We start from the raw sequence: 16,800 nt of genomic DNA, 5'->3' as shown, positions 1-16,800 counted from the left end.
CAAATAATAATAATAATAATAATAATAATAATAATAATAACATATATTCACATATTCCACAAAACAAAACTTTTACCCAAATTATTTAAAAAGATACACACCCTTGATTCTTAATATTGTGTGTCACTTTCACAAGCAAAGGCGGTTTACATAGGATCAAAAAAAAAAAAAAAGATATTATTTTTGTGGAATATATGTAAATATTTGTTGTCAAACTGCTTCATGTGGGAAGTACTAAATAAAAGTAATGCTTTTTAATTATATATATATATATATAAACAAACACCTTTAAGTTTCTGTGAGGACTATGTATTTAAATATTTATTTAGTATGTATTTGGGTATTTAAATGCAAAGGCACTTTGCCTTAAAAAGACATTATAGTTTGTGGTGGCAGTCATTTAAAAGTCTCCTACCGAGACCCCCTGGAAAGTGTGGTGAGGGCTCTTAATTTTGCAAGTTGAAGGATTCAAGTGGCTGCCTCCAAGAAAAAAAATGCTTGTTTCTCAAAAAAAAAAAAAAAAGCCATGCAAAGGACTTAATGATAATGATAATAATAAACATGCATTTTATATATTACTTTTCTTTGGCAAATAGCGATTCAGAAATGTGCAGTGTGAACAAAAAAAAAAAAAAAAAAGGTGTGATCATATAATATAATGAAAGCATGCACAAATGTGTTGCAAGGAAAGAGGTGTTGGCTGTAAAATAATAAAAGGAGCTGTGAACCATGGGAGCTGTAAGTTTCTGTCACACAAGCAATAATATCTGAGCTATCAAAGAAGACAGACATTGCTGGTGTGAAACTTCTCTATTCTTCCGTCCTTCTTTTATTTCATCGCTCTGCCCTCCTGCCAGGCAGGAGCTGTGGGAGTCTGTCGCACACAGACAGGCAGGAAGGCAGGCTGCGACAGGAGTGGATCGGATGGGTTTGTTTTCCCACTAATATTTGCTCTGTAAAGCTGTGTGCTGAAACACAATCTACTGTAGGCAGATCGGCACACTCGGGGAGATAGCAGCAGATTAAGTGGGATGGATGGACTCCGCTCTCCTTTCTTTTATTTAGACGGGTTTGGGTTATTAATGCGGAGGTGTGTAGAGGCCGTCTCCGTGCTGTCTGCTCTTGGCCCTGCTCACCCCTGCTAAATTGCACCTGCAGCAGCTCAAGCGGTGACCACGGGCCTCCTCTACCACCAGACCACCACTTAATTACTCCCACTCGCCAACCAAAGAGAGGACACTGACCCAGTGCAGTCAGAAACAGACAGCACAGGAGCCACTTTCTCTGGACGTGTGTCAGTGTGTGCGTGTAAGCATTAGTCCGTGCAACTCAAAAAAAGGCTTGGTAGCTACTCGACATACAAAGAAAGTGCATTCGCACAATGAATCTGAGATTGATCTCTGGAATGTGAACAGAATGTGAAGGTTTTAGTTACAGTAGTCAAGTGAAAAAACACTTGCAGCAAAAAAAGATCCTGCCATTTCATGCTTCTGAGAGCTGTGAAATTTTAAAACATTATTAAAGTCAACATGGAATCAAAATTGACCTATTTATACATATTCTAGAACTTATTCTGCACAATTTAAGTATACTAAATTCTGAAAAAAATTTATTAAAATGTTGTCTTATTTTAGCAAAATAACCAAGGCAATTTAAACTAATGTCCAATATTTTTCTGCATTTTCTGAATAATGTTTTTAGCAACAGAATGGCAAATTATGGCCGATAAAAACATTGCAGAGCTGAGTACAGCTCAGTTAGAAAAAAAAAAAAAAGAAATACTACCAAAATTTCCCATCTTTATTCCCAAAAAAAAAAAAAGTTTTACAATATAATTGTATTTGAATGACTGTGTTAACCCTGAATAACATTTCTCAAATTTAATTCTTAACAATTTTTAAATCCCTCAAACCAGTTTTTATGATGCAAAAAAATTCAAATGGAAAGAGGCAATCCTACTGCTTTTTCTTTTCCATTTCACTCAGAAAAATGTCACACTGCAGAAATAAATGGATAAGTATTCATAAAAGACAAGAGCACTTCTAAAATAATCAGAGAAGATTTTTCCCTACCTTATAATAGCATTGACAAAGTTAAATACATTAAATGTGACATATTTAACAATATTTTAAAAACAGTAATATAATTTGAAAAAGGCTAAATATTTGCGCTACTCTCACAAAATCGGCAGTATGCAGACAGCTTGGTTAGTAGCTTGAGCTGAATGTTTAAAAGAGGAGGAGGAGATCTCTGGGTGCTAGAGATGAGCATTACAGGGAAAAGTGTGTTGTGCCTGTGGTAAACATCTCTTATCACATAAAAGCACATCTCTTCCCTAGAATGCAGAGCACACGTTCCAAACCTCCTCCTTGCTTGTCAGAGCTCTGTGTACAGCTTCCACAGTGACATGCTGCTGGTGAGTGCCTCTGGTGGTGCTGAGGGGGCTACAGGGGTGCAGAGAGACAGGAACCCCCTCCCCCCTTCCCGCTTTGAGACTACAATACTAATATGCGAATCTTATTTCTCAATGTATGCCAGGCTCGCAGGGCCGACAATGAGCCTGCTGCAGAATTCAATCATCTCTGATTATCATCATTATTAATAATGCTGGTTAATTATCATAGCCGGGAGGAAAGCTAATGAAAACGGACGCTGAAGGCCAGCCGGAGGAGCCAGTGGCAGAGGATTGTGGTGTTTATGAAGAGTCTAACCTCAGCAGGACCTACTTCATAAAAGGAATGAAGAGAATTCGCCCCAAAAGGCTTGGATTACCCCGAGAGGCGGTGGCGTTCTAGCCTTTATTCATCTACGGTGATGAAAGAGCCATGTTTCAGCTTACCGAGCAGAGACAGTGATGCGTACCAAATTCTAATGAAAACTTGATCCCCGGCAATATGAAGCTTTTGGAAAGTGCAATACAACAAAAGCAGCCCGATAAGCACCCAGGGTAAAAAAAAAAAAAGAAAAAAAAAAAAAGGTGAGGAGAAAAAATACAAAATAAATAAATAAGAATAAATAATAAAAAAGAGCTAAAGGAGGCAGCAATCAAAGATTTGGGGCTTTAGCAAGAGAGGCAGAAAGCAGATCAGGTTAAGCTCATTATTCCATAGTGTCTCGTCATGTGGTTCATCCCCACTCTCTCCTCTGTCTGTTTCTCTCTTTCTAAGACCGGCTGCCCCATGTTTTGTGGCGCACTTACAGATTTGGCTGTTGCCGAAATGTACTGGACCACCATCTCCCGTTTAGTGCTCAGGTCCTTTCCTCGCAGGGGGGCCTTGCGCTCTTCGTTCAGGTTCATGTCCTCCTGCAGACACATACAAAAATATAGCATAATATAATAAATACATTCTATTAAATACAACAATTTAATTTAAAATATTTGAATATATAACGTTTTATATTTAAAAATTTTTCCTTTTTTTTTTGTGGAAATAAACTTTTAAAATTGCTCTCAATGCACATTCATGACCACAGTAAGGACATTGTCCTATAGAGCCACGGTCAGATCAAGTAATGAATCCTTGATATATGTTTATCAATTCCATGACAAGTCAAGGAGATGCTGTATGTGCAAAGAGTCTTTCTCCTGAGGCTGCATTTCTATGGAGCCATGCTGCCCTCTGGTGAAGAGAAATGGGACTGTGTTCTATGCTTTTAAAGGAGACCAGTGAGTGTGTGGGTGTCCGCAAAGAAAAAAAATGTAATGACAATGTAAATACTCAAGGAGGAAAGGGTGAGGGTTGGTGATTTCAAAACTACTAGTACATCTTTTCATCAAGCTTAATTTTTTTAATTGAAGGTAACACTTTAAAAAAAAAAAAGCCACTTTTGAAAACTGTTACTCTGTGTTTGCTATATGTGGCTAACAGCACATTCATTGAATTGAAGATCAAGTGAAGGACATCTTTTCAAAGATGAACATTTCAATAGTTTTACATCAAGCCACTGTCTCTCTCCTCTCCACTCACGTAAAACAAGGCCTTTAATGAATCAGTGAGTCCTGTTGATGTGGCATCTTAATTGGCTCCTTAATCCAGTTCCCGCTCTCCAGTATGATTTACCCATCATAATTAATTATGTCCTCAAAGCTTGGAATTATTAAATCAAAGGCCAGGGCTGGCATAATTGATTCCTTTTATGGAAGCAGCCGGATCCACTGATGCAAAGGTATAAATAAGTGCCTTTTTCCTCTTCAGCTGCAATTTGAGACTGGTTGCTTCATACTCCAACTTGAAACTCTATTAATCTCAGTGTCGAGGAAACTTCATAAAGTCATCCAGAGGAACAATAAAACTACCAATACAGACCATTAAAAATAAGAGAATACGGTGTGTACGGGATGCGAGTCTGATCTCCCAAGGGCACAGAGGAGAAGTGCCAGGAAAATGGGAATCAGTAGATCTATCTCTCACTTTAAATTGTTGTGGAGAGTGGCCAAGTTTCCCAGAGGAAAAAAAAAGGCATAATTTTTCATGTTTGATCTTGGTCAATTGGGTTATTTTGCGGTGGGCTTCTGAAGAACTCTCCAAAATAGAAGCAATCCGCTTAGGCTTGTAAGGACAGCCGAAAGAACACTTATTAGTCAAAGTGAAATAAATCAAAATAAGCCAAATGTATTTTTGAGAGTCCAGCGGCGTATACAAGCCAAAAGTTTAAGGAGAAGCTATTTCTCCGTCAATCTGGAAGAAAGGGAACAGGATTGACACAATTACACCGCCACTGATATTTCAGTGCATCTAGCACATATACTGAATAGCTAAAGTACATGCAACAGAAGGCAAAAGTACATTGGATGTCCCCCCAAAACAGCTAGAAGAATGTAGAAATGGCATCTGAGTGTGCTGACCAAATGCCCCCTAAGTACAGTTCGGAGAGGGAGGATGAAGAGCAGTTGGAGGGGGCAGGGTGATTGCAACTGCAGGGGTAATGGTCTGACCTCATCAATCCCAGAGTCCTTCTCCAGACCAGGCGAATCTCTGTCTATCTGAATGTTAATGGTGCTAGAGGAATAGCTGTGGTTGACTGAATGATGATGCAAACCGGAGGAGCTGGCATGTCACATCCTGCCAGCGCTGTTTCTCAGCACGAGAAGCGCGTTAAGAGCCCTCACCCGTGTCTTAACACGCTGTCACCCAGCTCATGAAAGGATTTACCGTTGTGCATTTTTATCAGGCCTTGAGTCCAGCTGTGCACATGCACACACAACAGCAAGGACAGCGACACTGGCTCTCTCTCCTCGTGCGTGCATTAAGGCGAGAATACCATATGCTTAGTGCCATGGCCACTAACGCCCTTCATCAAAGAGCTGGGGCTTTCATTTGTCGAAGAGCTCCTTGTGTTTACCAGAGCCCTTTGATGACTGACCACATTAGTGCACCCTTATTTTTCTTGCACTGATCCATGCTCTGCACTGCAATCTCAGAGCTCTGCCCACCAGCATTAAAGTTTGTTGGGGGGCTCATTTATTTGCATTTGGTCAATGCATCAAATTTGTATATTGAAGAACGACCTCAAATTTAGCCTTAAAACTGATGATGCGAATCAATACCTTCATGCACAACGAGCATGCAGGAGGGAAACACGAGTATAAAAGATCTCCCACAGCTTCATATATTAAGCTGAATGTGGTTTTGTTTTGTGGCTCATGAATCTTTTCTATATGGAGACCAACTGACTAGCTGATTCATAACCTCAATGTCAATGGCAGCTGGAAGACCAAAGCGTTTTTCCCTCAATTGCTTCATTATGATTATTATGCTTTCAATACAAAAAAAGCCAATTCCACCCCATGCAACATGTTTCAGGCCTGTAAACCTGCCTGGCTTGTCAAGCAGCAAATTGAAGCCCAGGTTTAATGTTCCGCTATCTTGAGAACAAAAACAGCAATTGAGAGGTTATGTGAGTGACAGGCAGTTACTAATGCAACAAGAAAATATGGAGGGCCAAGAGTCTCTGGCGGGTGGAAGATTGGTGCAAACATTTGAAACAAATGAACAAATCAAACTGATTATAGCCCACCATGTCAGAGAATGCAAGGCAATTACGGAAAATGTGCTGTATGACTCAGTTCTACGTATGACCAGGCCATCTGATCACAAGCACAGAACATTTGAAAACAGTGGAAGATAGGCACAGGTCTAATATTTTAAAGCTTTAAAGAAAGACACAATATCCGCCTAAATGCTATAACATTAATGAAAAGTAAGCATGAAGGCAAAATTAGACACCAGGGGACACTGTTCAGCTATATGTTCTACCATCACATTAAAATAATCGTAGTTGCTCTGCAAGCCCAAGAAATGGATTCCCTCATGACCACAATTCAGTAAGGCAAAAGATATAAATACCATGTTTGACAAAGATATCTGGTCCCAAGAAACACAAGAACCAACAATGTTTGATGTCCAACCTGACGCAACGTGTCGAAATGCCCAATATTTTATATGATAGCTACAGCACGGCACACTTTTTATTTTTTTTTAAATGATGACCTCAATTTTATCTATTCATCACCTGCTTCAAAAAAAGAACTTTAGTACGAAGGTCAAATGGACAACAACTTTCTCAATTTCTTATTTTCTGAATGAATGAATGAATACACTAGTCAAGCATTCAAACATTTTTGCATTTTGTTAAAAAGAAATTAATATTTTTATTCAGCGAGCATGCATTAAATTGATCAAAAGTGACAAAAACATAAAATTATATTTCAAATAAACGCTGTTCTTTTCATCTTCCTATTAATCATGTGACTGGAGACTGGAGTGATGGATGCAGACTGGCTTTACCACTGCATTTTAAAATCAAGTTTAATAATAAAAAAAAAATGCTGTTTTAAATTATAATAATATTTCAGAATATTACTGTTTCATTGTATTTTTAGTTAAATAAATGCAGCATTGCTGAGCATTTTTTTTTTTAAATATAAAAAATAAAAAACAAAAAAATAAAACATCTTACTGCCCCCAAACTTTGGAAGGTAATGAACTGTGTATGTAATTTTTTGTAAGGTTCACTTTTACTAAATGTCTTTGATATATGTATATATATAAAAAATAAAAAATACAAATCTGACTGACCTGTAAACAATATTATAATCAAGTACCTGTAATTTATTCAGATTAGAAAGCATAAAGAAATAATCAATAGAATGCCTTTGCAAGCATCACACAGAACAAAACTATTGAGCTATTGTTCACCACACAGATGGTAAGCGGTCCACATAAATGGTGCCTCGTTTGAAAAATATGTCAAAGAATTTAGCTGGTGGGGAGCCCAGTAATCTTTCACCTTTGACGCAAGTACCGGTCAATTAACAATGTGTATGGTATCAACCTAATGAGGTGTACCATTCACTGTGGAGCCTGGAAGGCAGTTTAGAGTACATAAAATGGGCGCTGAAGAGCAGTTCTGCTCAGGTGCTGCGAAATTGGCAGAGTTTCCGATCTACAGACAATAAATCCACAGAAACAGTCAAATAATAAAAAAAAAGCATCACAGACAGACTCTGTGGTGACAGATGCAGGTTGGGGAGAGCTCTGACCCAAAAAAAAATAATAATACAAAGCAAACATTTTTCTTGTCTGGGAAATAATCCTTCCATTGTTCTGCAGCCAGATTTTGTTATTTGACTTGTCTAGGCCAAAACAAGCGTAAGTTCAATTGAGGCCAGTGTATGCAGCAGCCCTGTCGGTTTTGGTGTCTTGGGGATTGAAGAGAGTGTGTGTCTATGTACAGATAAACAGAGCGGGAACTTCACAGGTAGGGTGAAGACTGCATTCAGCCCTCACCGCAAGTAAAGTAAAACTGTTTAGACAATAATGCGCTGCTTCTCCTATCCGTAACAGTAGCTTGTTCTGTCCTATGTGGTGGATGCTCTATTGACAGCTGTCAACATATCACACTTAATGACAGAATTAGCGAGAAGAGTCATGCATATAAAAGCTTGGTAGCTAATGTATATTCTCTCCCAGAGGGGAAAACGAACAAGTGTCAAGTCTAGCCAACGCTCAGTTAATGCAACCTGTCGGCAGAGAGCGCAAAGCTCTCAAGTCCCATTTTCCACTCGTGATTGACAGCAGAAGAGAGATGAGGAAAGATAAGGTTTCTTTGATGATCTATGCATCGTAAAAGTGACTTCACTACTACAGAAACATGAGGAAACAAATGGCTACGATGAGTCACTAACGCACTGGGCTACAGATCTTTGGTTTCAATTCCAGGTAGGATACATGCCATTATACAAATGACTAAAACAAAAAAAATAGCCAACTACAAAAGTACTCCCTTGTGAAAAAGTAGTACACTTTAGCACGCATTATAAAATAAAAACATGCTCATAAGGTTCAAAAAGAACTTATGAAAATAGTAGAATTTAAAAGAATAAGCTTAAGTGCAAACTAAATTTAACGTTTTCTGACACGTAATTCCATGTTAAACAAAATGTTAAATCGCAATTAAATGAAAATGTAGCATAGTAAAATTCATATTTAATTGAATTAACTGAACTTTAAAGTGCTTTTTGAACCATTTAGTAGGACTTAAATGTATCTTTACATGTAATTTCATAATTATGTCTATTGGTCTTTGAAATATGGTTAAGTTTTCTTTTTAATGAAAAATGTTGAAATTTAGTATATTTAAAATCTATTAACTTTAATTGTAACATCAAATAACACACAAAATTAATGTACTTAATTATAGGGATGCAACGATTCACTCAACTCATGATTCGATTCGATTCACGATTTATTTATTTTTTTACAAAACGAGATTTAAGACAAATTATAAATTAAATGTGTCCTTTTATTATTGCTTGGACAAAATGCAGCACGTTTCTTTGTGAAATTGAAATAACACTATAATAATATACTAATATAGCACTTGCATATTATTGCTCTTTTGTTGGTTTTGTTGCTTCTATTGTCCTCATTTGTACGTCGCTTTGGATAAAAGCCTCTGCTAAATAACAAAATGTAAATATAAATGTAAATGTAAATAACAAAACTAAACTGAAATTTTAAAACAAGCTGCGAATCAAATAAATAAGTAGCACAAATAAAATAAATCTCTTCATATAAACAAAATAAAGGCTTTGTCTGTGCTCTTTCCATTTAAAATTATAGGCAACCACTGCATTTTAATCATGATCCAAACAAAGATGCTGCATACATGCAACATGAGCAGTTTTTAATCTAAATAATATTGTATCATTTCGAAATTTGAAGCAAAAACAGAATAGTCTGACTTCAGTTTTGTGAAACTGATATAAAAATATCTACATGAAATGAAACAGAAGACGAGCTGAATATGCAGATTCACTCACTGCCAGCAAGTGGCATTTTAAGCGTTTCCTTGGTTTCCGCTGTAAACAAAGCAGCTGCACTTATGAACTTTAATATGCATTATACAGAGGCAAGATGAAAAGAAAAAATGCCATCAAAACTTTTCTAAAGACAGTAAGTTCCCCTCAGACATACATTCATATAAACTCCTACACCTAATTGAATCACGATTTGTTTAGCATCTCAACCGATTTGAATCGTCACATATTTGAATCGATTTTCAACCGGCTCGCGGTTAATCGTTACATCCTTACTTAATTACATGATGTAAAGTAAAACTTTATATTTGGCATATTTTTTTTGTAATAAGCACTTTCCTTTTCCACAAGGGCTTTGCAAACTAAATGCTTGAGCAAAACCCTTGTTAAACTCATTTTATGTTGCTGGCCAAGTGTGTGAGAGGCGAAATGTCACTGAGAAGTCTGGTTCTGATGGCCTAATTGACACCCTTAACATGAGCTCCATGCATTGATGTATCAGTGAAAAAGGGCATCTGAGGTCATAGAGTGCAGATCCCAGTGCAGATTGAAAACAAACTCACCATCATCTTCTCAAACAAGTCCACAATCTCTTTCTCTGACAGATTCATGGAACGCTCGTCGAAGAATGGCTGGGGCACAGGCAGCTCGGTCTGGGTAGAGATAGGGTCTGTGGGGTGCTGGATAAGAGGCTTCTCCTTCTTCATGCCTTGCTTTCGAAAACTGGTGATTCTGTCACGCTGGAAAGACAGTTGAGTTAAAGTGAAGTAAATAACTGGTGCTTATGTCAGAACATATAAACAGCACATATATCTGACAGTGGAAATGCTAATGCTGTGCAAGGCCTTCTGAAGAAGCCGTTTAACTTTTACGGCCCTGTGAAATACCTCTGTTGATGTATTTCTTACTAAGACAGTAGGCATGTAGGCATATAAAAGGCATAAAGGGTTTGTCCAATTTTTTTTCAAGGGAAAGCACATTTGAAAGCATTTGATTAGACAAAAATCTCTGAAGTTCAACATTAGCCATCAATGTTTTTGTAAAAGACATACTTCGATTCAAAAAGGAATTAAATTGATCAAAAAGTGACAGTAAAGACATTAACATTTCTATTTCAAACAAATGCTATTGTTTTAAATTTACATTTATCAAAGACTCCTGAAAAAAATGTATCATAGTTTTCACAAAAATATTAAGCAGCACAACTGTTTTCAACAATGATAATAAGACAAAATTTATCTCGAGCAAAAAAATCATCATATTAGAATGATTTCTGAAGGATCATGTCACAATGAAGACTACAAGAATAAATTACATTTTGAAATGTGTTCAAATAGGAAACATTTTAAATTGTAATCATATTTCAAAATATTACTGTTTTTACTGTATTTTTGATGAAATGATTGCAAATAAGTGGCCTCAAAGCTAATACACTTGGACTAATAACCACAAAACTCTGCTTACGATTTCATGGAGGTCCTTTTAAGCTAGTACAAAACAGTTTGGTTGCTTATTATAAAGTTTTAAAATGTATCTTAAAGTTCATAGCCTGACATTTGACTCACCTGCTCCCTTGTTACTTTACCTTTCCAAACTGTACTTTTAAAAGCAAGGGGTGATATTACCTGTGTCATCTTTTCATTTGTTCATGTTCACTTTACAGTCATAATGAATACAGAGACAGTTATCACAGAAAGCATTCTGGACTACATTAGATGGCAAAATGTGACTATGATGCGTTTAAGGTTTCTAATTAGAAAGAGATGTGAGCAGCTTCTGCCGGCATTCCAGTAATGGGTTACTGGCTCAGAGAGAGTGAAAACAGACCATGCACTAGTAGTCACTGTTAGTCTGTCATTGAAAACAGAGGGAACATGCATATATGGATGAATTCAAAACAAATCAATGATAAGAATCAAAACACACTGTTGTAAAATGAAAGTGTTCAAGGAGAGACCAAAGTCAAAATGAAGACAAGGTCTGACAACTTATCATCCACGATTGCATCAAGTTGCCATGTGTCTGCTTGAACTCCGGCTTGCTGACCTGGAGTGAACTTTAGACTGATTGATTAAGACGGACCTGATGACAGGGTGATAAAACAGTGAAATAAAAACAGTTTTGCTTCGCTTTTTTGTCTTTGATCTCTCTTTGTCGATCACTTCACTTTAACAACACTCTGGTAGTCATGGTGAAGATGAGAAAAAGAAAAAAAAACATAAGAGAAAAAGAAAGACACACAAAATAAAAGAAACAGACACCTTACCATGTCATCAGCCAATGTTTTTATGTGTATGTTCTGTTGAAGGGAAGGGACAACATAGAAATGAGGGCCAACGGAAACACTGCTGTGCCTTTGTGCATGGGAGAACCCATAACCACATGCAATAAATGACAGATTTATGCAAAAAAAAAAAATGAAAAGGCTTGTCAGATCATAAGAGGCTTTCCTGTAGCTCAAATAGTAGAGCATGGCGCTAGCAACACCAAGATCATGGGTTCGATTCCCAGGGAAAGCAAAAACTGATAAAATGTAAAAACTGTAACTTGAATGCAATGTAAGTCGCTTTGGATAAGAGCGTCTGCTAAATGCATGAATGTAAAAATGCATGAATGAATAAGAAAACCAACTGCAGCAGAGAAATTGAACCCACTGCTGGTGCAACTCTGAATGCGTCTATGTCTCTGTTAAGTCTGTTCATTTATAACATAAACAAATCTTTGTTTATATGACAGCAGGACTAATGAAGATAAATTCTTTAAACATATCACTTCACATCAACAGGCCTTACAAAAGCAGAAATAAAGCTTTGATGAGCAAGGCTAACTATATAAACAGACACATTCTGCCCTTTATCACAGCAGAGACAATACAGGAAGAGGAGACGGGCCACTCCGAGTAAAATTATTGGGGAAATAGCAAAAGCTTGCCAAGGATCTTTGGTCCTAGTCTGTCTCCTTTCAGCTCCATGAGCTCATTCCTCAGAATGAACAGTCTGACTATGTTTACATACACATTTCAGTAATTCCAAATGCATTTGCAAAACAATGCTAACGAACATTTTGCTAGCTTTCCTATAATCACGATGCACATAGCTTTACGTCACGACTTACTTACTTGACTTAATATCCACATTATCTAAAAGACTATATGAAAAATATGTACTTTAAAAAAAAATATTTGCCACATCACGGAACCATTGACCTGAACTAAAGGCGGCACTAAAGGAGATTAAAATCAGGTCATCTGGGAAAACTTCAGTGTTTTCAAACCTGTGACTTTTTCTTCTGCAGAAACAAAAGATGATATTTTTTTAAGAATGTTTGGTTTTAAGCAACATTGGAGCCCAAGGACTTTCATTGTATGGACGAAAGAAATGTTTGAAAATATCTGTTTTGTGTTTCACAGAAAAAAAAAAAAAAAAGAAAAATCATACACATTTTGGAATGACATTTTTTTCTTTAATGCCTCAACTGATAATTTAATCATTTATATTATTTAGTAGACACCTTTAATCAATGCAACTTATATATGAATCACTACTAAACAGGATTTCATCTTAGAGAGTAACTCAGTAACATGAAAAGTGCTGCAAATTAAAGTTCCAGAACTGCTCCGAAAAGTATGAACTAGTACAGAGATGTCTGTGAAACAAGAGAAAAAGTGACTTTTCTGGTAAAGATGGTGGACCAAAGTAGTCTTGCTGGTTGATCTAATCAATCAACCCAATACTGACAGCAAAACACAGGCAATCCCATGCTGGTTACCAGAATCCAAAACCCAATACACGCTGATCTATCCAGCAGGGTCTGCTGAATCTCACTGTGAATTGTGCTCTTCATGAAGCAACCCATTAGATACATCTTTAAACCTGATCAGTCTAACTGTATTGACCTCAAACACAATTTAAAAAAACACCACTTCTCCCCTCCGCCTTCACTCACTTCCTAACAGATGTGCTTTATCTTTTTGGCTACAGCAGGGATATGCGTTTATGAGATGGAGCACGCAGGGGGAGAGATGGGTCTCCATATGCCGTGCGGAGCAGGATGAGTGTTAACGAGCAGAGCTCTGCAGAGAAGCTGCCATAAAGCAGAACTTCCCGCAGGTTTCCTCTCTCTACGGTTAATCTCTCAGCCCCCTGGTCCTGCGCTTACCCAACCATTATAGCACTGCCCCAGGGCTGCAGGCTGCACACTGCTTTTTGCAACAGTTAGGATGGAAGAGGAGGTTTGATCTGAATGGAGGTGTGTCATGGGAGTGAATCATCTATAATAATACACAAACCTTTAATAACAAAGAACTTATAATGCTTTAAAAGGGTCATAAAGAGGTCGGTACAAAGCCCAAACCAAACTTGCCAGCAAAGACTTTTATGGAAGGATATTGTTAAAATAATAATGACTGAATTGGGATTATTGTATTACAGATCCAACAGCCTGAAGAGGCTTCATAGTGTAAGGCCCTGTATAACACGGATGTGCATTTGTTATTGAAAGTAATTAAAATCCTAAAATCTAATTAAAAACCATTTAACAACTTTGCATAATTGTGTTTTGACTCTAGGGCTGGTCATTAATATTGCAGCTCGACAACACATCAGACAGTCAACCGGGCCAAATATTGCATTATGATTTAACGACACACCTTCAGGGCAACAGAACTTTATTAAATTCTTTATCAAAATAAAGCTTTATTCATTACAGAAAATTCCCAAACCCCACAATAGCAGTATTAATGCAGCCCCCAGCTCCTGCATAAAGAGCGACATAAATTGCAGTCGAACAGGTCAACACATTACACAACTACTTAGGCGCAAGTTAACTCTTGAGTTAGCTAATTGGAGACACTCAAGAGGGGAGTACAGCTTTGTTTTGGTTTGAGAGTCCTAATGTAAGGCTCACTTGTCAGCAGATGTGTAAATGGTGTGTGCCATTACATGTTCCGCCACTAGATGGCACACACCATTCAACACACACAGTTGGTCAATCAATGTTTTACAAAAGCCATTCGAAGCATTAAGTGGCCTTACAAACATGGCCAAAATTTTGGAATGGAGAAAGTAGCTTTTAGCTGACGCCATCTGCTTCGCTGGCCATTCTTACATTGGGAAAACAACAAGAGAGGATGGGGATAGCAACAAGAAGCTGTTGCTAATACTTTCTGGGAAGTCGTGCTATTTTAATTGGTCTTAATTGTACTCAAACAGTGGATCGCTTGAACCTAACAGTTCTTGGCAACTCACAGTCACTCAGTCTCGAGAACGGAGCTTTCGTTGGCCAGCAGCTCCTCGCGTTCACACTCTTCACACAGGGATGTTTTAATTAAATACAGAGCCAGAAAGAGTGCGTCAAACCCTATAATAGACGAACACTAATATCAGGCTAGATTTCACAGCCAGAATCAAGATATTAAAAAGAATGGGTTTCTAACTGGTCATAAACCTTAGTGATGCAGATAATCCTGCAGTAGAGTAAATCCCAGATCACTCTTGATTAAATATCAGCGCTGCTCTTGTACTGTGGGGTGTTCACTTTGACCACTACCCTACTAGAATAAACACTGATTGTTGGTTGTGTTTGCCCACAGAGTGAGAGTACAGGCCAACAGGACACCAAACAAAAGCCTGATGGGAAGAGACAATAGTAATAGCACAAAAGGGGGTGGCTATAGGACACGTCAGGCGAATCAATCATTCAAAGACGACAATGGAGCTGAAAATGGCATAAATGATCCTTAAATCATTTGTAAATAACTGCATAATGATTTAAGGATTTAATATGCCAAAAGTACAATGTTCAACATGTTCAAACGACTACATCTATCCCTGACATTATCATTTAAAGGGTTGGTTTACTGCTTTTTTTCTTTGCTTGATTGTGTTTATGGGGTGCAATATAACATGTCTTCGTGTTTCGTTTGTTAAAAAACGCCTTATTTTTCATATATTTCACCTTTATTGTAAGCCGCTTTCTCCTCTGTTATTTGAACAACCGGTTGACTTCCTGATTCTATGAAACCACTCCCTCAGAAACAGGCGATGGGCTCAGATTGGTTAGTTGGGCCGGTGTGTTGTGATTGGCTAAACTGCGTATTGCACATTGTCCGGAAACTTCACGCCCATTACCTTTACGGGCGACAGTTGCATGTGCTCCGGTCAAATGTAAATAATGGTGTCAATATTGCCGTATCAGTTTGAGCCAGAATCAGACCCAGAAAGCGGTAATGAAGAGAGTCAAGCAGAACTTCCGCAAGCACGGCTCTTACAAAACATTTCTGAATGGAAGTTTGCTGTTGTGATTACATATAATTGTTTGAAGTTTGTACACGTTTGTCTTATACACACAAAATAGCATCGAACTAACTGGCTACTATAACCAAACAGCATTGGCATGTGTTTACGTTCTTGATCAAATCGAAAAATTACGTCATAAAGTATACATGGAAAATACATTTACAAAATTAGTACATAATTACAAATTCGGGTCCAAAATGTTTGTACGCGTTTGTCATAGACACACGAAATAGCATTTAACTAACTGGCTACTAAAGCCAGCGTTGTGCCATTTGTATACGACCTTGATAAAACTAAAATTTTACGTCTGAAATTATACATGCAAATACATTTAAAATTATTAAATCTTACTTACAGGTTGTGGCCCAACAACTGCTGCCTCTGGTTTTAAAGTTGGAACTGCTCCATGTTTTAGTAATAGTTTCTGTGTGAATCGGCATTGAACTCGTGTAGATTCTGGAAGCTGTCTTCCGTAAAATGCGCAGCACAGAGAGCTAAATTAGGATTGTAATTGTCAGAAACATAATCAAACATAAATTTTAACCATTGTTGACGAACTACAGAGTCCGTAGGAAGCCCGAACACAGAAGACCTGACAGCTGGGTGAAAATAACACCGCTTCGACGGCATGGCTACAACTCTCCACTATAACTCTTCCTCTTCGACACAGCCGCAGAACATGGCCTTGCCATGCTTTTTTGCATGTTCCGGAGGGAGGGGTTGATGCAAATTTATGGGTTTATTACGTATGCAAACCGGGAAGTATCTCGTTGTAGTCCCATATGAGTCGTTTTTGTAGGCATTAAACTTCCTGATTTTTAAAAGACGATATCTCCGCATACGTTGAACTTTCAGCACAGCAACTTTGCAGATACTGTTCATGCACCAACAGCAACATTACACACTATTTAAAATGAAAAAAGTGAAATCGCAGTAAACCACCCAAATAATTCACATCAAATTACATATGCCAAAATTGCCACTATCCAGGTCCTAATTTTTTATTTATTTATTTATTTTTTACTAATTTTTTTTTTTATTGAACATTAGTGTCTTTTATCAAATTGCTGCTGCCATTAAGAACGCCACCTTATGTGGTAAAACCACTAGGAGTGCACAATATTTTAATATTATGTCAATTATCAGCTGCTGTGTTTAAATTTAGTTATACCAATATTGGAT

At 37.5% G+C, this 16,800-nt stretch overlaps 1 protein-coding gene across 6 annotated transcripts in view; it reads right to left on the bottom strand.

The window, feature by feature from the left end:
* Positions 1–16,800, bottom strand: part of diaph2 (diaphanous-related formin 2) — a 437,687-nt gene that overhangs the window by 395,431 nt on the left and 25,456 nt on the right. For 5 of the 6 annotated variants that reach the window (XM_058797344.1, XM_058797348.1, XM_058797349.1 and 2 more), the window contains exons 3-5: positions 11,589–11,621; positions 9,886–10,062; positions 3,200–3,304 (exon numbers count right to left, since the gene is read on the bottom strand). In XM_058797344.1, coding sequence (XP_058653327.1) covers positions 3,200–3,304; positions 9,886–10,062; positions 11,589–11,621 — 315 coding nt within the window. The remainder of the gene's footprint in view (positions 1–3,199; positions 3,305–9,885; positions 10,063–11,588; positions 11,622–16,800) is intronic. The other variant, XM_058797347.1, reaches the window with a different exon arrangement.

The sequence above is a fragment of the Onychostoma macrolepis genome, chromosome 14, assembly GCF_012432095.1.
Source record: "Onychostoma macrolepis isolate SWU-2019 chromosome 14, ASM1243209v1, whole genome shotgun sequence".
NCBI lineage: Eukaryota > Metazoa > Chordata > Actinopteri > Cypriniformes > Cyprinidae > Onychostoma > Onychostoma macrolepis.
This window is presented reverse-complemented; position numbering and strand designations above follow the sequence as displayed.